This window comes from Doryrhamphus excisus, linkage group LG13, assembly GCF_037039965.1.
Source record: "Doryrhamphus excisus strain RoL-2023G ecotype Guam linkage group LG13, RoL_Dexc_Guam_v1.1, whole genome shotgun sequence".
NCBI classification, from domain to species: domain Eukaryota; kingdom Metazoa; phylum Chordata; class Actinopteri; order Syngnathiformes; family Syngnathidae; genus Doryrhamphus; species Doryrhamphus excisus.
Genome location: NC_136369.1, coordinates 3,739,407 through 3,762,962, shown reverse-complemented (window position 1 = coordinate 3,762,962; position 23,556 = coordinate 3,739,407). Strand labels below are relative to the sequence as shown.

At 39.3% G+C, this 23,556-nt stretch overlaps 1 protein-coding gene across 2 annotated transcripts in view; it reads right to left on the bottom strand.

The window, feature by feature from the left end:
- LOC131139865 (protein kinase C-binding protein NELL1-like) overlaps window positions 1-23,556 on the bottom strand; it is a 237,854-nt gene that overhangs the window by 5,475 nt on the left and 208,823 nt on the right. The window contains exons 15-19 of one of the 2 annotated variants that reach the window (XM_058089792.2): window positions 21,892-21,987; window positions 6,872-7,012; window positions 3,780-3,973; window positions 751-927; window positions 176-400 (exon numbers count right to left, since the gene is read on the bottom strand). In XM_058089792.2, the coding sequence (XP_057945775.2) occupies window positions 176-400; window positions 751-927; window positions 3,780-3,973; window positions 6,872-7,012; window positions 21,892-21,987 (833 nt within the window). The remainder of the gene's footprint in view (window positions 1-175; window positions 401-750; window positions 928-3,779; window positions 3,974-6,871; window positions 7,013-21,891; window positions 21,988-23,556) is intronic. The other variant, XM_058089793.2, reaches the window with a different exon arrangement.

The following is a 23,556-nucleotide window of genomic DNA, read 5'->3' as shown; positions in this document are numbered from 1 at the left end:
GGAGAAAACCCACGCATGCATGGGGGCCGAGGGTGGAATTGAACCCTGGTCTTCTAGCTGTGAGGTCTGCACCACCGTGCCGCCCAAAACAAGGTACTATTGTATTCAAAATGATGACTCATATTATAACATTAGAGTCAAACTACAGCAGTTAGTATGAGTGTTTTTGTCTTACTTTACACGTGCAGCTGGTGCACGGGGACTTGGGCATCCGCCATGTGTCCCCACTGAGGCGAGCGATGCCTGCGGGGTCCTGGCACGTTTGCCGGATGTCATAAGACAGGTTGTCAGCCAAGCAGGGGTCTGCGACGCAGCGTGGGCAGCACTCACCCTCCGCCACTGCCGTGTACTCGCACATCAGCACAGGACACACCAGAGGCCAGCAGTCCACCTCCCCCTCCTGGAGACACACACACACACACACACACACACATACATACACACACCAAGGAGGTAAAAAGAACTGAAACCACAGCACGTATTTTTGCATGCAACTGTAATGTAATTACACCTCACATGCTGATGTATTGCCGTTTCTGTAATTAGTGAGGTAGATATCATGTCAACTCCACAAACACACATTCACAGCAGGCCAGGTATTAAACAAAGACCAACTCTGAGCTTCATGTTAATGAGGATATTCTGCTGCATCCCTCAGGGATTTGCCATGAAGGTCAGTTTTCATTTCTATTGCCAATTTATGCACTCCGTGTGTGTGTGTGTGTGTGGTGTGTGTGTGTGTGTGCTGACCATGCAGCGGCACTGCTGGCAGCCATACAGCCAGGATGCGCCGCTACGGTAGAGCGTGCGACCACTCTGGTCCAGACACTGGCTGCTGGGTCTGTTGTCACAACTAGGACAGCAGAACAGATCCTCCTCTGGGTCTCCACAGTCACAGGGTTTTCTTCGACAATACGTCTGCCCATCCTACAAAACAGAGGTCACAGGCTCAAGAGGATTGAACTTTCGCTGAAAAAAAACTGATGTGGTTCAAAAATAGCTCCTTCTGCCCATTCGAAGTACACTCCTTCTGGCTCGACAGCAAAGTATAACTCCATGTTGCTCCCCAGCCATACAGATTTGCTCAAATTTAGATATGAGGTGAACAAATCATGCATCTGTTGGTAAAGCAAATGGAAATCATAATTACCGTAATTTCCGGACTATAGAGCACACCTGATTATAAGCATCACCCACTACATTTTTAGAGGAAAACCGATTTTGTACATACACAAGCCGCACCTGTATATAAGCCGCATGTGCCCACATTAAAACATGTAAACATATTTACAAAGAAAGACGGGACACAGAGAGAGTTTTAATAATATAACTTAACAATAATAATAATATAACTGTGCCTGTGATGCGGCAGTAAAACGGTAGAAACATGGTAACAACACGCTAGCAACACAATAGCAACACAGTTCGGGCCACCTGCTTTTATTACCTTTGAAAGCTTTTTTCGTCTTTTTACATTGCTCCAGTTCTTCCCGCTGCCGTTTCCGGCGTCTCACCATCGATTCGTTTATGCCAAGTTTACGTGCAGCAGCTCTGTTTCCTTCTTTATCGGAAATGCAAAGTTGAAATCTATTTTTTTTAACTTGTATTGGTTGAGTGTTAAGTCGATGAGTGATGAGTTTAGCAGCTCTGTTTCCTTCTTTATCGGACAGCTCGATTGCTTTTAGCTTGAAAGCTGCGTCATATGCCTTTCTTTTTGCATTTTCCATGATGAGGATATGTTCACGCTAATTTAATTTATGCACAAAACAAGAAGTTGCAGTCTTCCTCGACGCATATATTCCACCGGTCTTAACCTTTCCTTTTCAACTCGAGAGCCCCTGGCGGTTGTTAGAAAAATGACATAAATTGGCCACATCACTGAATAAGCCGCAGGGTTGAAAGTTTGGGAAAAAAGTAGCAGCTTATAGTCTGGAATTTACGGTATCTATGAATATGAATCTACTGGTGCAGCCACACCAATGAATATTAACATTACATATTAGTTACCTTTTTGCACTTCGCTGTGTCTCCCAAGTGCTGGTGCACCAAAGAAAAGGAAAGCCATCACCATGGGAGAGAAAATGAACCTCACCAAACTTTGCCGGTCTTGTTTGACCATCAAAAGATTACCGAATGCTAATAAATGCTAGCGGGGTCATAGATTCTGTTCACTGTTACAAGGAGTGGGACAATATTTGGACACAGTAGAAACACCTGTGATGATGTTTATGTGCATAACTTGTACTGTTGACATCTGCTGTATGCACTGATGACAATTTAACATGAGTTTGGTTGTGATTGGTTCAATATGAGGAAGGATTTGATCTATTTTATACAGGTGATTTTGACAGGATCCTGGAATAATTCTTATTTCTTTTCACTTTCGGACTACATTGACTTCATCTCCATCGTGCTGTGTGTATAAGTCCCATCTGGAAGCGAACACCAAGAAGAAAGGGATCATTTTGCAAATCAATTATAGAGATTTCCACACTGAGCCTTGAATTTTGCTTTGAATATTTTAGTGATGCATCATCATAACTGGAATACATTCATCATCAGCCCATCATTCCTGCCTCTCCTACTCTGCTTTGGAGAAGTTAATGGTTCACAAAACAGCAAAGCAGCGTCTCTCTGGCTCAAGTACGGCGGTGTAGTGTGAATATGAAAAATGTTACAAGAAAAGGCTATTAGAAAATGTAAGAGGAACATAAAACCCCTCTGCATACCATTAAAAAGGTAACAAAGGGCCAATGTTTTATCTGTGCATATTGCCATGCTTCAGTAACCACGGGTCCAATTCTTATGGCCTTGGTCTTTATACGTATGGTGGGTCTGCTGGGGGATTGCTGCCAATTCTGGTGTCCTCTCAATGCCAGGAAGATAAGGTATGCATGCCAACAATGTGTTAGGATTTTTCAGCTAAACATTAGTTCTGCTTGTTTCCTTTTTTACAGCAGCATCATAATGAATGTAATTACTGTGGACGACATATGCTACATGAATATGTATAACATTGGTTCAAGATAGACTTTGTTGGAGGCGTTTTTGTTATTTCTGTTGGTTCTTTGATTTGCCTGTCGTGGAATGTATAGGATTAATCTACAGACATCTGCATATGGGACTCATTTCTAACGCTTATCCTCATGAGGGTCGCGTGAGACTGGTCGCCAGCCAATCACAGGGCACATATAGACAAACAACCATTCACACTCACATTCATACCTATGGACAATTTGGAGTCGCCAATTAACCTAGCATGTTTTTGGAATGTGGGAGAAAACCGGAATACCCAGAGAAAACCCACGCATGCACGGGGAGAACATGCAAACTCCACACAGAGATGGCCGAGGGTGGAATCGAACTCAGGTCTCCTAGCTGTACCCTCTACCATAGTGGAGTATTCTCTGTAAAAAGTGTTAGGTGTTGATATTTTGGGTATCTACAACAGATGAATAGGATTTACATTATTATGGAAAATGTATTCAGTTTTCATATGTTTTGGTTTTTGACCTTTTGGAACGGATTGAGGAAAACCATTAAATTCACATTAATTCAGTTGTATTGACAATTGACGATGCAAACTGCATTGAAATACTAGGCAAACGTCTCGATAAATGTACAGTATCATAAATGATTGTAATAACCTGCTGTCAATTCAAACATGATATATATGATATATGATATATATGATAGTAGTCTCAGTGGATTGTTTTAAAGTCACATTGGCTTCAGAAGTCCAGACAAAGACTGTACGGCAATGACAAGATGAATAGTACCTTGCAGGAGCAAATAGTACATAGGTCAAAGCCGGGTTTCCAGTCTTCTCTGTTCCTTCTGATTCCTTCTTCCTGTGGACAGTCCCCAGTGCATCCTGGACCTGATGTGCACACACAGTCGTACCCTCCTGGTAGATTCACACACACGCTGTCATTCCAGCAGGTGTGTGTCTGCAAAGTGCATTCATCGACATCTAGAAAGCAAGTGCAGTGACACATACAGTATGCATGAATGTTACTGTACAAATGTAGAAGATGTATGCAGATCAATTGTCATTGGCTGTTTATTTATGGTACAACGTAGAGATGCATCTGGGTAGCACGGTTGACTTGGAAACCTTGATTCATGTCGACATGGATTTTGAACTGGAAGGTTATGAAATTATTTGCATTAACAGGAATAATACCAGTGGAATGGGAGAGCCTGTGTACATTGACAGACATCTGAACTACAAAATGGTAAAGAACATGTCATTATTGGGCTGAAATCTGTCGTGCTTTTTGGAATGACTTAGTGTCGTTGGTAGGTGTACCTAGTGGAATGAATGTTCGGTTCATCCCGCCCCGTTGTCTGAAAGTATTTACCTCCAACTGTCTTACTAATTCAGCAACACCCAGGAGCCTGTAGAAGCTCAGCTATGATGTTAGTTCATTCAATTATATATGCTTTTGCCAAACCTAATGTGACAACCTGCCCCAAATGATAAGGTTAGCGCCATCTGCCGTTTCAATGGATGCTACTTTTGTCACGTAATTGCAAAAATTATGTTAAAATAAATACAAATAAGTATTGGCTGGAGTTATTTACATTGAGAGTACTTTTGCAGTTGACTGCATCGGGATGACATGACGGCTGGCTCATGTTGTAGCCATAACAATACACCGTGCAATACACAATACTCTGCTGAATACACACACTAATTGTTTACAGAATCAAGTTTGCAAGAAAAGTAGCCAGCGGACAACAGCTCAGCAGAGAATGTATTGGTCCCCCGACAGACTATTTACATACACTACATAAAATCCCCATTAGCTGGTAGGACATGCACCTCTGCTGCTGCAAGGATTAATGCTTGTCATGCTACATTCACCACATTCCGCCAGAAGCTGCTTCTTGCAGATGACACACACTCCGATTTGTTCGCTGTGAAAGAAAGACTCACATGCAAAAGTCATTTGGAGAATGTAGCTGAGCACAACCAAACAAATGAGTGCACCAGTATCATACAAAATGAAAATGACTACTGAAACACATGAATTCATCTTGCTATGTGAGTCATTTCAGAGTATCATGCATCTCTGAATTGGTGAATTGTTATTATTTTTCAGACACAAGTTTCCATATTTCATAGGAGAAAGAGAAGATAATGTGATGCACGTGCATTGTTATGCAGGGAGACAGTGGATTTTAAAATGTATTATTCTCTTCTTGGCGCAAAACCTTTCTATTAAGGCCACACACCTTTCCCCAAAGCATTAGGCGTATTAAATGTAGTTTGAGATGCAGCCCATGTAGCTCTCAGTCAAGCAAGGAACCATAAGACTTGCAGCTGCTCCCATCCTCAACAGTGCAACACAATGCTATTCATAATCATGCAATATTACATGCAAATGACTTGGGTGCAAATTCACGTTTATGCTACATTCCGCATGGGCAGGAACGAATTCTCAAGTCAGTGTGTTCAGTCATGAATTTTGAACTTACATACAAGAGTGTGCACAAATAGGAAAATGTGGTTTTGACAAATGGTGGTCCATGTAGTCCAGAAAAGGGTCTACATATATTTCAGGGTCCACTTAAGAGTGGCCTTCCACAAGACCATTCGTACTGTGCTGGACATGAATGAGATTCCTCATCCCTCTCCAGGTCCCCACTGGCCCGGATTCCCGCTCTTCATTTGAGCCAAGGCCTGTTTGTCCCATCACTTCTATTCTATTATTAATATTACTGCAATTTCTTAGACTTATTTAATCATTTCGAATATTTGGAACATGGTTGCGGCTGTCAATTACTTGCAGGAAGTGTAATCACATTAATTAAATGATACGTTCTACACTACACTACATATCGTTCACAGTGTCTTTGAATGCCTCTTCAGAATGCGTTGTAATTGTATTTTGCTGTAGTTCATTTAGCCATTTTTATGCTTGAAATTGCTTAATTTAAGCACAAAATATGTATGATATGTATATTTTTGTCTAATAATAGGCTATGTTCAAGCTTAAAAAAGGATGATTTATAAATTAACATTTTTCAAAAATGGGATAGCGTGAAGTGGCAACATTTGAACCGCAAAATGGCAAGGGACAACAAATATGGCATCAATATCAAATACATTTCCGGGTTGGACTAATGCCAGAACAGGCTACTGCAAAACAGAAAATGAAAAGTAAAATAAGGAAATAAGTAATAATTATTCATTCATTCATTCATTCATTCATTTTCTACCGCTTTTCCTCACAAGGGCGGTGCTGGAGCCTATCCCAGCTGTCTTCGGACGAGAGGCGGGGTACACCCTGGACTGGTGGCCAGCCAATCACAGGGCACATATAGACAAACAACCATTCACACTCACATTCATACCTATGGACAATTTGGAGTCGCCAATTAACCTAGCATGTTTTTGGAATGTGGGAGGAAACCGGAGTACCCGGAGAAAACCCACACATGCACGGGGAGAACATGCACACTCCACACAGAGATGGCCGAGGGTGGAATTGAACCCTGGTCTCCTTGCTGTGAGGTCTGCGCGCTAATTAAATTAAATTGTTAATTGTAGGCTTGTTTTGTCCGAGGTTGACAATAAAGAAACCAAAATTGTGGAATACAATTCAAAGCACACATGTACAAAATACGACAGGATGGAAGTAGGACTACCTCAAGTTGGCATGACGCTACAGTGCTTGCAGAGGTACAAGGAATTCTCAAGCTCAGACACAAAATTAGGGGAACATTGGTTCCATTCTTTTCTTTTTTTAATCTCAGCCTAAAAATTGCAGTGTGTGGATTTTGTGTTTATTTCTGAGGCGATACACTTGCACAGGCTGGTTAGAAACAATTTGAAGCAGTGATAAGAATATTTTGAACTCACCAGTGCAGGAGCTCCCATCAAACAGATAGGAGCCATTGTCATGGAAACCAGTTCTGCATTCACAGTGGTACCAACCCGGCAGGTTTACACAGTGGGAATAGTTGTGACACTCAATCAGGCCCTCTGCACACTCGTCAATATCTGAAGACACACACACACACACACATATATTTGGTTATGACCGTGGCATTACTTTGCTGTTGCCGTCTTGCCAAATCACAACAGTGAACACAACAGTGAAGGCAAATCACATCACAGAGAGCAATAAAGAGTGTGGAGTGATTTCTGATTGAGAACAAATTTTGCTTTGTTCAATATTGAAATATTTCTGGCCACCTTATGTTGTATATTTGTAATATGAGGTTTCCAGCTCATATTTTCATCTATTGTGATCCCCAGAAATGTATTTTCGTTCATTATAGGTGTTTCCCACCATGAAATAATAGGTAGTCTGTCTTCTTGTTACTTTTCCTGATAATACTATTTAGTATGCCCCAGGTTGCTCGAATATTGTTTTTGTACTTGTCTAGTTGGCTATAATATTCCTTCTTACATGATCTTAGGATTGTAGTCTTGTATGTTCTTTCTGATTCTTTGGTCTGTTGAGTGATGAATTTCCTGTATAGTGTGTTCTTCTTCTTGCAAGCATTACTAAGACCTTTTGTATTCCATGGCTGGTTGTTTTTCTTTTGCTTCTTTGACTTTTCTCTCCAGGGACAGTTGTTATCATACAGCTTCATATAAGTATGTAGAAAGTGGTTGTATGCTTCATCCACGTCTTTGGGACTGTACACACACTCCCATTTCTGTTCTTCTAGATCAGGGGTGGGCAAACTTTTTGACTCGCGGGCTGCATTGATATGACAAAATTTACGGGGGGGGGGGGGGGGGGGGGAGACTATATATTTTACACGTAACAGTCCACCTGGTATTATTGTATCTGTAAAATTGTCATGCAATCTGCTATTATTATTTATTATTTTATATTTATATTTAAATATTTTAAAAATAATAAAATATTATAATAATTACAATAAAATTTAAATAATAATTATTATATTATTATTATGTAAAATATGCAAATATAAAAATAATATTATATATAATTAATATAATAATTAGCATTAATATAATAATTATAATAATCATAATAGTTCTAATAATAATTATAATAATGTAATAATCTAATAATAATAATAATAATATTTATTATTATTATTATTATTATTATTATTATTATTATTATTATTATTATTATTATTATTATTATTATTATTATTATTATTATTATTATTATTATTATTATTATTATTATTATTATTATTATTATGTGCTTGTGTGCCTTTTTTCAGGAGCACTTTGTAAACAACAGACCATGTCAAAAAACGAAATTGATAAAACCATCAAAAGGTTGGCTAAGGCCATGATGCCAGGTTGTATGTTGAGTTTAAATGAAATACTTTGGAAAGATTGGGCGGGCCGTATTCAAACACTTGGCGGGCCAGATGTGGCCCCTGGGCCGTAGTTTACCCACCCCTGTTCTAGATCCTTCTTGAAAGTGTTGACTCTCAAGAAGGACCTAGAAGAACAAAAGAAGAACAAAAATGGGAGTGTGTGTAACCGTATGTAACCGTATATTGTATTGTTCCAAGCTGTTGTTTCATGTGTTAGCTATGGAGGGCAGTCAGGTTCAGCATGCTGGTTCGAGCAAGCGTTTGGAGGAAGACTAAAATATTGAGGAAGTGTTGGGGAATGTTCATGGGAGTGTTCGTGCCGTGATGAGAGTCAGCATGCAAGACAGTAAGTTCCGTATGCTGCTGTTATAAATAAATGGCCAACTGACTACAGCCATCCTGACGTGCAGCTATTCAGCCGCCATGACAGTATCATTGTGAACATGGATCCCACCACACTAACTTAAACATCCAAAATACCACTAATACTACTAAATACCACTAATGAAGATAGCAAACGGGTGTGTAAAGGGGTGCACCCACAACAGGAAGCGAGGGAGACTGCATTCAACATTCATGGCCCTGCAAATTTGTGGATTTCCTGTCAAATAAAATATACATACAATATATATATTTTTAGGGTATGAAAATGCATTTTTTGTTAACATTTTTGGCTTCTTGGAAAAATTTATAAAAATTTAGCGTCTGTTTCTGTGAGAATTGGACCTTCTGGAACAAATTAATGACAGATTAAGGATTAATTAAAATAATGTCAAATTAATAAGGTTTCACTGTATATTTCTTTGATGTATGAGCGTATTGGATCTCTGCACATTAGTGATGCATGAGAGTATTCTGATGTATTAGTCATGTATGATAGTATTGTGATCATGTATGAGTGATACATTAGTAATGTATTAGTGATGTATTAGTGATGAATTAGTGTTGTATTAGTGATGTATGAGATTGTTGTGATGATTAGTGATGCATGAGAGTATTGGGATGTATTAGTGATATATTGGTGATGTATTAATGATGTATTTGTGATGTATGAGAGTATTGTGATGTATTAGTGATGTGTGAGAGTATTAGGATGTATTAGTGATGTATTAGTGATGTATTAGTGATGTATTAGTGATGTATTAGTGATGTATTAGTGATGTATTAGTGATGTATTAGTGATGTATGAGATTATTGTGATGTATTAGTGATATATGAGAGTATTGTGATGTATTCGTGATTTATCAGAGTATTGTGATGTATTAGTGATTTATGAGAGTATTGTGATGTATTAATGATGTATTAGATTATTGCGATGTATTAGTGGTGTGTTAGTGATGTATGAGAGTATTGTGATGTATTTGTGATTTATGAGAGTATTGTGATGTATTAGTGATGTATTAGTGATGTATGAGAGTATTGTGATGTATTTGTGATTTATGAGAGTATTGTGATGTATTAGTGATGTATTAGTGATGTATGAGAGTATTGTGATGTATTAGTGATGTATTAGTGATGTATGAGAGTATTGTGATGTATTTGTGATTTATGAGAGTATTGTGATGTATTAGTGATGTATGAGAGTATTGTGATGTATTAGTGATGTATGAGAGTATTTTGATGTATTAGTGATGTATGAGAGTATTGTGATGTATTAGTGATGTATGAGAGTATTGTGATGTATTAGTGATGTATGAGAGTATTGTGATGTATTTGTGATTTATGAGAGTACTTTGACGTACATATTAGTGATGTATGAGAGTATTGTGATGTATTAGTGATGTATTGGTGATGTATTAGTGATGTATTAGTGATGTATTGGTGATGTATTAGTGATGTATTAGTGATGTATGAGAGTATTGTGATGTATTAGTGATGTATTAGTGCTGTATTAGTGATGTATTAGTGATGTATGAGATTATTGTGATGTATTAGTGATATATGAGAGTATTGTGATGTATTCGTGATTTATCAGAGTATTGTGATGTATTAGTGATTTATGAGAGTATTATGATGTATTAGTGATGTATTAATGATGTATTAGATTATTGCAATGTATTAGTGGTGTGTTAGTGATGTATGAGAGTATTGTGATGTATTCGTGATTTATGAGAGTATTTTGATGTATTACTGATGTATGAGAGTATTGTGATGTATTAGTGATGTATGAGAGTACTTTGATGTACATATTAGTGATGTATGAGAGTATTGTGATGTATTAGTGATGTATTGGTGATGTATTAGTGATGTATGAGGGTATTGCGATGTATTAGTGATGTATTAGTGGTGTATTAGTGATGTATTAGTGGTGTATTAGTGATGTATCAGTGATGTATTAGTGATGTATTAGTGATGTATTAGTGGTGTATTAGTGATGTATTAGTGGTGTATTGGTGATGTATCAGTGATGTATTAGTGATGTATTAGTGATGTATTAGTGATGTATTAGTGGTGTATTAGTGATGTATTAGTGGTGTATTAGTGATGTAACAGTGATGTATTAGTGATGTATTAGTGATGTTTGAGAGTATTGTGATGTATTAGTGATGTATTAGTGATGTATTAGTGATGTTTGAGAGTATTGTGATGTATTAGTGATGTATTAGTGATGTATGAGAGTATTGTGATGTATTTGTGATTTATGAGAGTATTGTGATGTATTAGTGATGTATGAGAGTATTGTGATGTATTAGTGATGTATGAGAGTATTTTGATGTATTAGTGATGTATGAGAGTATTGTGATGTATTAGTGATGTATGAGAGTATTGTGATGTATTAGTGATGTATGAGAGTATTGTGATGTATTTGTGATTTATGAGAGTACTTTGACGTACATATTAGTGATGTATGAGAGTATTGTGATGTATTAGTGATGTATTGGTGATGTATTAGTGATGTATTAGTGATGTTTTGGTGATGTATTAGTGATGTATTAGTGATGTATGAGAGTATTGTGATGTATTAGTGATGTATTAGTGCTGTATTAGTGATGTATTAGTGATGTATGAGATTATTGTGATGTATTAGTGATATATGAGAGTATTGTGATGTATTCGTGATTTATCAGAGTATTGTGATGTATTAGTGATTTATGAGAGTATTATGATGTATTAGTGATGTATTAATGATGTATTAGATTATTGCAATGTATTAGTGGTGTGTTAGTGATGTATGAGAGTATTGTGATGTATTCGTGATTTATGAGAGTATTTTGATGTATTACTGATGTATGAGAGTACTGTGATGTATTAGTGATGTATGAGAGTACTTTGATGTACATATTAGTGATGTATGAGAGTATTGTGATGTATTAGTGATGTATTGGTGATGTATTAGTGATGTATGAGGGTATTGCGATGTATTAGTGATGTATTAGTGGTGTATTAGTGATGTATTAGTGGTGTATTAGTGATGTATCAGTGATGTATTAGTGATGTATTAGTGATGTATTAGTGGTGTATTAGTGATGTATTAGTGGTGTATTGGTGATGTATCAGTGATGTATTAGTGATGTATTAGTGATGTATTAGTGATGTATTAGTGGTGTATTAGTGATGTATTAGTGGTGTATTAGTGATGTAACAGTGATGTATTAGTGATGTATTAGTGATGTTTGAGAGTATTGTGATGTATTAGTGATGTATTAGTGATGTATTAGTGATGTTTGAGAGTATTGTGATGTATTAGTGATGTATTAGTGACATATTAGTAATGTATTAGTGATGTATTAGTAATGTATTAGTGATGTATTACTGACATATTAGTAATGTATTAGTGATGTATTAGTGATGAATTAGTGACGTATGAGAGTATTGGATCTCTGCACGTTAGTGATTCAGCATTTGCAGCCATGCAAATTTGTAAATACAAGATAAAACAGGTTATAATAGTTATAGTATACATGTAACACGGTTACAAAAGGCAACCGTTTTAAAGTTTTAAGTTTTCATCTGTTCTGTAAGTGTGTGAGGTATATTCAGGGCTTAAACCTTCATTGTGTATTTGGAATTTAGTGTTATATTCTGTTGCTACTGAACAATGGGAATTGAAGAAAGATGGTTCTGGAACCGTAGCTAATCTAATAATTCCAACACTGACTTTTATTGCAAATCAACATCAAGCTTGCAGGAGGGATTGGAGGGATCAGACCGAGCTGTATGTTTTTACAGCAGACGTTTTTACGGATGTATCAATTACTCACCGATTTTTTCCCATTTACTGGTGGGGGCAATCTACCGTAGCTATATAGTGTGATGAAAATCTAATGAAGCTGTTAAAACAAACTTAAATGCTATGTTGTCCTATTAGAATAAAGAACATATAACATATAACCAAGACACAGGAAGTACATTTAAGCCTCTTTGAAGAAGACAAACTGAGACACACATTTATCTGTGGAAACATTACAAAAAGACGCTTGGGTCAAGCAGTTTGGAAACCTTTTGTTTCTGTTGTGCGCCTGACTCGATAAAGTAATATGTGTCCACTGCCTGGGGTGGGCTGCCCTCCATCACCCCCGCAGGTCAAAGATGCACCAATACATTCTCTTTCTAATGTCTGACTGCTGGCTGAAGGCAACCAAGACTTTAAAGACAAGAAAAGCCTTTATTCGTCCCAGCAGGGGGAATTCCAGACAAACAAATGAACAAAACAAATGAAAAGCACCCCGTGTGCATCAGTGTGCGTATGTCACGTACAAGTACAACGTATGCAGAGATGAAGATCACACCAAATATACTCACTGATTTTCATAGACTTTGTGGGGGATTCAAGTACTTCCAAAGAAGAAGCCATTTCATTTTGGTAAGACCCACAGTGGGAGGAAAGTTCTTACATTTTTGCATAAATTGGTCATAAAATGTAGTCTGATCTTCCTCTAACTCACAAGAATAAGACTATTTAAACTAACACTGGAAGTAACATTCACAAGACAGGGAGGAACAAGTAAGTTTTTTTTTGGATGTGTGGTGTGATTAGCTCACTTGAGGTCATGCCATAGTTTCTCAATTGAGGTCAGGACTTGGACTGGGCCACTCCGAACTCACATTTTCGTCTTCTGAAGCCATTGTGTTGTTAATGTTATCTGTGTTTTGGGCCACTGTTCTGCTGTAAAACCGATCCTTTTATGATTGCCAACTGTTGGAGAGATAGTCACGAGTTCTTGATAAACTTGTGGATTATTTTTTTTCATTGTTGATAACAAGCCCTCAGGCAGCAAAGCACACCTTTACCATGATGCTCCCTCCACCATGCTTCACAGTTGGGTTCCGATGTTGTGTAATGCAGTGGAGTAATGCAGTGGAACATCCAAGTACTCTTTAGCAAACTTCACATACGTTTCCTTCTTAATGTGTACAGGAAGGGTGTGTTCCTAATGGTGTATAATTTTGGGCTTGATTAACTTCTGTTGTACAGTTTTATGCTCTGAGTGTCATAGTAGTTTAAATTGTGTGATTTTGTGAGCCAGGCTTAAATACGAAAGACATACAATACAAGTATTTTCATTTCAGGTGAACACAAAACAGCGATTTAATGTTTTGTTTAGATTTAGTTTTTTGCGGATTCCCGCTCTTCATTTAAGCCTGTTTGTCCCTTCACTTCCATTCTATTATTAATATTACTGCAATTTCTTAGACTTATTTAATGATTTCGAATATTTGGAACACGGTTGCGGCTGTCAATTACTTGCAGGAAGTGTGATCACATTAATTAAATGATACGTTCTGCAATTTCTAGGATTCTTTTTGGAGTACTTCTCATTACCATTACTGACACCTAGTCACCACTACATATCGTTCACAGTGTCTTTGAATGCCTCTTCACAATGCCTTGTAATTGTATTTTGCTGTAGTTCATTTAGCCATTTTTATGCTTGAAAATGCTTAATTTAAGCACAAAATATGTATGATATGTATATTTTTGTCTAATAATAGGCTATGTTCAAGCTTAAAAAAGGATGATTTACTAATTAACATTTTTCAAAAATGGGATAGTGTGAAGCGGCAACATTTGAACCGCAAAATGGCAAGGGACAACAAATATGGCATCAATATCAAATACATTTCAGGGTTGGACTAATGCCAGAACAGGCTATTGCAAAACAGAAAATGAAAAGTAAAATAAGGAAATAAGTAATAATTATTCATTCATTCATTCATTTTCTACCGCTTTTCCTCACAAGGGTCGCGGCGGTGCTGGAGCCTATCCCAGCTGTCGTGAGAGGCGGGGTACACCCTGGTCTGGTCGCCAGCCAATCACAGGGCACATATAGACAAACAACCATTCACACTCACATTCATACCTATGGACAATTTGGAGTCAGGCTTAAATACGAAAGACATACAATACAAGTATTTTCATTTCAGGTGAACACAAAACAGCGATTTAATGTTTTGTTTAGATTTTTTGCATAAAAATTTTTAAAAAGCCATACTAAATCCCTAAAGCTCAGAGTGGCTACGTTTCCACAACATATTGCTTCTTTGGAAGCTGTATTACTCATGACCTACAAGGAAAACTGTACTTTTTGGGGAATTTTCCCCATCAATCAGCCACAATCCTTATGTGAAACATGAAGAGAAATCTGGATATTTACTGCTGATGTACTCAATAATGGACCTCAATAATGCGGAGCTTATAAAGACCTCAGTAGCCACGTATACATGGACCCAAATATTCCAATTGCATTTGGTTTATTTGCTCAAACTGAAAGAATTTAACCTTTGTATACACCTCATTCCCAATGAAAAGTGTCAATCCGAATGAACATAGGGGGTGGAATTCCAGGGATGGAATATTCCTATCCCCAATCCGATTGAGGTATCTTGTACCCGCTCAAACGGAAAGTTGTCAGGGTGTGTTCTTTTTCGTCGTGTTTTTCTTTTTCTGTTGTTTATTGGCGGTTGGCAAGCAGCTTTCGTATGCATTACCGCCATCTGTGGAACAGAATCTAAACACTTGTATACGCCATTCACAAGCCCAGTATTGCTTTATATATACGTATCAATATAACGTGTCCCGAGTTTGATTATAAAATATTAGCAAGATTGAATTTGATCTTTTCCTGTTTAAATTTATCCCGGGTGCGTTCTTTCAGTGCATGCTCTGACATGACGTAACACGCAGCTCGAGATGTTCTTCAGTTTTAAAAATGGAGGCAAGCAATCGGCACTGGAATGCTACGGAAAGTTTGTTTTTTATCCAAACTAAATTTCAAAACTGGACGAACGAAAAACTGACAATACGGAGTTATTCCAACAAGTGAAAACTCGAGGAAGCCGGTATCACGTGATGTTGATGTTTACGCTTTACTGCACATGCCCCATTGACTACTCTATTATATTATTATATATTATTATAGCTGCGCAAGACAAGAAATTGGAATATTCCTTTTCATGTATACCCTGTTTTCGGAAAACTCATTCGGAAAGAGGAAAAACTCCTCATGACAAAGTGGCTATTGTTAAGGCAGAATTTCTGATACAGCTCCTGTATTGTATAGCTTGGAGATTGTGCAGATGTACCTAATATTGTGGTTGGTGAGTCTACTGCAATTGCAGTTGAAAGCAACTGTACTGAAATCTTAGCCGTGCTGAAAATCGAAAGTTGTCGACTTGCTTTGTCTGGTCGTACTCTGTACTACTACTCTGTAGTTTTTGCATGGTAAGTTGTTAGGAAAGGAATGCATGATACAAAGTGGTAACTACTGTTAAGGTGGAAAAACGGCATATAAATGCAGCTCACTTAATACTCAGTCAATACTCATCATCAGAATGGGAAATCCGAGTTTTTATAAGAGCATGATACAACAACTGGCCACAAACATGGACCCATCAGAGTTGGATATGGTATCTGGCACCCATAGCTCAAGAAGAGAGGCTTGCTCAGCAAGAGAATCAATTCACTGCAAAGAAAATCAATCAATCAGGTAAATATAATAATAATAATAATAAAACGGCAAATAATAAACACTTAAGAAATCATATATAGTTGTTGGGTAGACAAATTATTTTTTTTCAGATTAAAATTACCAGTATTAACAGTTATTTAACCTTTAACATGAACATTAATCAAATTGCCAAGATCCTTGTTTCTCAAGTCGGGCTAACCAGGATGTGGAGGCAGCATCCGTTGCGTCTGCCGCTAGCACTCCACCTCACGGGCTACTGATCTGTCACCCTTTCATGTTGCCTATGGTTTACACCGCATCAGTTTCCTCTGTTTCTCACCAACAACGCCGTGCCCGCCGTGTCTGACAGGATACTCGCACCTCCCTTGCCGGACGGCAGCTTGTAATCAGAGATTGTGTGGCTGGCCTCCCAGGATATTCCTTTGGCTGTGGAGTCCAGAAAGTTGGCTCCCAGATTTGTTGGCCCTTATGAGGCTGAGCAGATGGTTAACAGCTGCTAACTGCTGCTAGACTCAAGCTTCCAAATTCCTTCACAATACATCCTGTTTTCCAGAACCTTCCTCCTAAACATGTCATCTTTTGAACTCAACCCTCCTCCTCGGCTGACTGACGGCCATCCTTACTTTACCATCAACGCTATTTTTGATGTCTGAAAAAAGGATAATGGGTTTCAGTATCTGATGGACTGGTAAGGACTACGGCCCTGAGGATTGCTCTTGGGTATCCCGCTCTCTCATCATTGACCCCTCCCTCCTAACCGACTTTTACAATAGGTGCCCTGACATGTCAGGTAGGTTGCCAAGTGGCGTCATTTAAAGGGGAGGTGCAGTCACGTTCTGTTTCTTTTGACTGTTATGTGTTTTTTGCTGACCTCTGCAGTTTTCCTCTTTTACAGACACCTTCCCAGTCCTGGGCGGCGCCACGAGACACACCAGTAGCAATTTGAGTGAATCAACACAGCTCTTAGGCTCAGCTACTGCAATTTACAGCTACCAGTTTGTTTGCAGTTGTTTCGGGTCTCACCTTCCTGACTTCTCATGCCTGCGTGCAACATCTCATTTTGGGACTCCAGTAAGTTCTTTGTCAAAGCTCTTTTTATACAATTAAATCATTCATTCATTCAGTCATTTTCTACCGCTTTACCTCACGAGGGCGCTGGATCCCAGCTGTCTTTGGGCGAGAGGCGGAGTACACCCTGGACTGGTGGCCAGCCAATCACAGGGCACATATAGACAAACAACCATTCACACTCACATTCATACCTATGGACAATTTGGAGTCACCAATTAACCTAGCATGTTTTTGGAATGTGGGAGGAAACCGGAGTACCCGGAGAAAACCCATGCATGCACGGGGAGAACATGCAAATTCCACACAGAGATGCCCATGGGTGGGATTGAACTCGGGTATCCGAGCTGTGAGGTATGCGCGCTAACCACTCGACCGCCGTGCCGCCCACAATTAAATCACCACATTGTGATGTCACAAAGGGGCGGACTTCCTTGTATGGTTCATAGTTAGGAAGAACTTTGGGCGTGTGACCAATCACAGTGGAGTGGGCATGCCCACAGGTGGGCCGTCGGTGGAATAAATTAAAACAGACCGTTATGGTAGGAAGTACAAAGCAAAGGAAATACAGCTGGAATAGATACAGATTCCGCAAAATCGAAAAGGTTTTCTTTGCGGGTTATTGTGTGTAGCTGCTCTATAGGAGACCACCACTCAAATGGTTGGAAGGGTCAAAAAATTAGCATAATAGGTTCCTTTTAGAGCTGCACGGTAGCCAAGTGGTTAGCGCGCAGGCCACACAGCTAGGAGACCTGAGTTCAATTCCACCCTCGGCCATCTCTGTGTGGAGTTTGCATGTTTTCCCCGTGCATGTGTGGGTACTCCGGTTTCCTCCCACATTCCAAAAACATGCTAGGTTAATTGGCGACTCCAAATTGTCCATAGGTATGAATGTGAGTGTGAATGGTTGTTTGTCTATATGTGCCCCTGTGATTGGCTGGTGACAAGAGTGTACCCCACCTCTCGCCAGAAGACAGAAGTCACCCCCGTGACCCTTGTGAGGATGAGCGGGAGAAAATGAAAGAATGAATGAAAGGTTCCCTTTAATAATGTGAGAAGACTACAAATAAATGCATTGTGAACTACAAAACGTGATTTGAGGATACCAGCATTTAGTTCATGTTCTGGTAAAACAAGCATATCGGCTTTTGTTTATTGGCCTTGATGGATTATCGGGATCGGTATTGGCAGTATAAAGTCCTGACACTCACATTCATACCTATGGACAATTTGGAGTCGCCAATTAACCTAGCATGTTTTTGGAATGTGGGAGGAAACCGGAGTACCCAGAGAAAACCCACGCATGCACGGGGAGAACATGCAAACTCCACATAGAGACGGCCGAGGGTGGAATTGAACCCTGGTCTCCTAGCTGTGAGGTCTGCGCGCTAACCACTCGAACGCCGTGCCGCCAAGTCCTGATTAGAACATCCCTAATATTACCTTACCACTTTTTTATGTATTAAGCAAATGACATATGGAATTTGTGAAGTGAATAAATGTACTGCAACAGATGTGGAATCGAAGGGGGGTAGGATTAAATAAGCTTTGCTTCTTCCTGCTCCTTTTGGATGTGTGGAACTGTGAATTGAATGATGTGATGTATTCAATTGTAACTTGCATGTTGAAATAAAATTACGTTATTCATCTCGTTGCTTGGGTTTCATTTCCCCTCAACCTTTGACCTGATTTGTCAGCAGACCATTTGTTTGAGTCAAATGTTCCAAAGTGCTAAATTGGCTCTTCTCTGCATACTGGTTCCAACCTTCAAACAAGTCGTGATGGGAAAAAAAATGTAAGAATGATACGGCTTAAGTATGCTGGAATGTCTTTTGCAAATGTTAGAGCCTTTCAAAGTCAGACATATTGCTTTTGAAGCAACAGCCTGTGACATTATTCATTCATGCTTATGGCGCTGACCTTGATACATGATTTACACTTCGTGCTTGGTCAAGTCACTGCACTAAATACTTGAAGGCTCACAAATAACTGATCCACTCTGAAATGCATTCAGTCCACAGCATTTGCTGTACTACCACTCTACAACTTAAAACGCAGTACGAACATCTACTTCTGATATGAATGAGTTCATAGGTTAGAAATGAAATCTGTTTACACCAAGATTGATGTCTGAAAGCAATTTTGTGTGTTAGTTCCCTGAGGGCAGTGCTTCCCAAATAGTGGGGTGCAGTGAACTGTCAAGGGGGGGCTAGGAGTACTTTCAATGTTAGTGCAGACCTGCCAACATGTACAAATTTATAGTACTCAACATAGAATTTGAGTGCTGGATATGCGTCTATGTTCTCCGTTTTGTTGCATTTTCCTGGTTTCAGTTTCAAGTTAATAAACAACAAACAAAATGGGGGTTGGGGGGTCGGGGGATAATTGAGAGCCACTGCCTAAGGGCAAGGGTGTCCTAAACATTTTCCACCGAGGGCTGCATACTGAAAATTAAAGTGCATTTAATGTACTTTTACATTTTGTAAAAAGGCTAAAAAAGTTTATTCATTCATTCATTCATTTTCTACCGCTTTTCCTCACGAGGGGTGCTGGAGCCTATCCCAGCTGTCTTCGGGCGTAAGGCGGGGTACACCCTGGACTGGTCGCCAGCCAATCACAGGGCACATATAGACAAACAACCATTCACACTCACATTCATACCTATGGACAATTTGGAGTCGCCAATTAACCTAGCATGAGATGCCCGAGGGTGGGATTGAACCCTGGTCTCCTAGCTGTGAGGTCTGCGCGCTAACCCCTAGACCACCGTGCCGCCCGCTAAAAAAGTTATATATTTTATATTATTTATTATATTATTATATATATTAGTTTTTCTTTTGCTCAAGTTTTACCATTTTGCTGTTTTTTTGTTTTTCTACAATGTATTAGTGGGGCAATAAAAACACAAGCCACAAATGCCCCCCAGCTGCACTTTGGACACCCTGCCTTAAGTAGTCATGCACAAATACTAAAGCTACCTGGGGATTTAAGGTGTCCTTTTTACAGATCTTTATTTGAGGCATTATTTGAGGATTATTATATACTCCATTACATCGATTAAATGTCACTATGTTGATGTCATTTGACATGTCAGCTGACATTAAGCTCCTTTCCTGATTCACTCTTGCTGACCAGTGGTGACCAAGTTTCAACTTTATTATTCCAATTACAGATACACTAATTCGGCAGTAAGATGCCTATATCACAAACAAAAGTCATCAGTTCACTAGTAGCGGCTAGTTTCATGTAGAAAAGAAGTCAAGTGTTTTATGGATGTAATTCACGTCCTGAACACCTGAATAGAAATGTGTCTACTCTATATTTTTTGTTTGTGAAACTAAGATATCCAGATTTTTCAATGGTATTTTTATTGTAATGAGGACAGAATTAACATGTAATGGCCACAGAAGTCCATCAGCTGAGGTAGTGGGGTCCATAAGTGCGTCGCTACAATATACTCAGCTGTAAGAAAAACTACTGTCATGATCTGTGTACGGGGGAACAGGTACAGGACCATATATACGGGCATCATCATTGTTACCATGCATCCTCCTCATCTGCAAGAGCGACTGCAGTGAGCAGACTCGCCTGTAGGTGGCGCGTATTTAACGAGGCTCTTCCAGCGCGCCGGGGTGGTTGGAGGAAGAGAAAAGTTGTGACGTCACACACGCGAGGGGATGCTGAGAGCCGGCGTTTTGGCCACGAGGACCAACTTTGTCAAGCGACACCTGACGGGATTCCCTTTTCCCTCCTGGCTTGAGCAATTGGACTTTGGGAAAGGTTCCGGACCCAGGGATCGGACGGAGAAGTGGATGCGCGTCCGTGAGTGGAACTGCGGCTTTCAACTCTGTTTTGTGGACAAGCACTGACTCCTCGGGAACTTTGGGACACTTTCGGGATTAATTTGGGGGTTTCCTGGTTGTCTTTGTTGGCGGGTGGGACTAGTTGGTTAGTTAGTTAGGTTGGTTGGGAGGGGATGACATGCGGGGTTGGTTTTGGTGTAATTAAACTGCCGTGGTGGTGGCAACCCAACATTTTCGACAGTGTTTCCTTTTTTTTTCTTACAGCTGATATCCGCTCCCCCCACGACCTTCGTTTTTGCGTTGTAGCCTCGTTACCTCTATAGGAGGGCGCGATCGTTACAAACATTTCATTAAAAAAAACATTTTTTTGGTAATTGGTCGCCATGCCTGAATGTGTCTAAAGTCAGAGAAATGTCCATTTCACGACTTGAGAGCTCTAATAATGTTAAAACTGTATTCACAAGGTCATATACAGGTTTTCTATACTCGGACTGTGAATAAATGGAAGAAATTCTACTTTGTGGAAATTCACTTATCACAGAACCAATTACTATCACAAATTATTATCACAAACGAGGGGTTACAGTATTGTACTAAAGGGCCGAGACTAATTTGTGGTAACATAACCTGCCTGTTGAGGTCAGAATGATCTCCAGTTGTGGGCCAGTGAATGAATATGAATATGGACAGCATCAAATCTGATGGAGCCATATGAAAACACAGTTCATAAAGAGATGGAAAACATGTTCAGGAAAAGGTGAGGTGGAAGTCATTCTCAGTCTTACCTGTCTCACAATAGCGTCCGGTGAATCCTGAAGGACAAACACATGTGTTGGGAGAGACACAAGTCCCGCCGCTCCTGCACCCGTCTTCGCAGAAAGCTGACAAGACAATAAGACCTCATTTTACACTTTATTCATAAGTATCATGAGGTGCAAAATTATTTTCACAACTGCCATTGGAAGCAAGTTAGCACTTCTGTAATGTTTAAGCTGTTGCGCTCACACTATGGAAGAGTGGGAAATGAGTATGAAGGTAATTTTAGAACATTTAAAAATATATAATCAGTGTTGAAAGAACACACACGACCAGATAAAGGTCAAAAGCGGAACAAAGAGCGGTAAGGTAACGGTGCATAGTTAAGATTGTGAACTGATTTATTTTAATAGGATAAGAGGCCGCACAGCTAGGAGACCCGAGTTCGATTCCACCCTCGGGCATCTCTGTATGCATTTTACATGTTCTCTTGGTTTACTCCGGATTCCTCCCACATTCCCAACACATGCTAGGTTAATTGGCGACTCCAAATTGTCCAGAGGTATGAATGTGAGTGTGAATGGTTGTTTGTCTATATGTGCCCTGTGATTGGCTGGCGACCAGTCCAGGGTGTAAGACAGCTGGGATAGGCTCCAGCACCCCCGCGATCTCGTGAGGATAAGCTGTACAAAATGAATGAATGAATAAGATTATGTAACCATTTAGTTATTGTTGAAGTGTTCATAACTTTTGTGAGTGCACTGTGCATTAATAATAATTAAGGAGCAGCAAAAAGCACAGCACATGTTTTGTTTTAGGAAATCTGCCCCACCGAAAAATAAAAATCTCCACTATAAAAAGCATGTGTGAGTAAGTGAATGGAGATAATTTGTCAGAGCCTCTAACGAGCGGGACTCGGGCGTCCCGGAGGAAAGAAGAGGAAAAAAAAAAACAGTTAATTGAGCAAGTTCATTAAAGAAAAATGACTAGAGTATGTCTAAGCTTAATTAATAACACGATTTGAAAGATGAGCCTTAATGGACTGAAGCATCTTTTTACAGTACAGTCACGTACTGTACATCGCACGTCACTCATTTTCTGGTTGTGAATGATCACTGCATTAGCTGGAAATTGTCCACACAACACAAATTCAGTTAAATCAGAATTTAATGCCAGAGGCTATACATTTTAGGAGCCTGATTGCGTCTGTACTAATAAACCCCACACTGAAATATTAATTGCACTTATATTGACTCAATCTGTCTCCGGCACTAATTATCAATTCCCCACCACCAGCACAATAGTGCCTGTCTTTTCTATCAAATGACTTTCTAACATGGGGAGGGGAAGCCACAATGACCATCGTAATACTTGTGATACATTAAGTGTATCTATATGGCTCTAATGAATTGGGCTGCAGTAGAATTAATGTTCAGGCATCATTAAGTCTTGTGAGTACCAATATGCATGCTACTTTGTTAATCCTATGATGAAGTCCTTATTACACAAATTTGTCTTCACCCTGCCTCCTCATATTGTTCATGGAGCTGCGGGGATGTATTCTATATTAATGTTGCTGTCAAGGGAATACACAAAGGGATAAATTGGCATGAAGATGCAGAAGCAGATGCTTCCACACATGAATGGGATGTTTAAAACTTTTCTAAATGAGGAAAAATATAGACAGATGATCA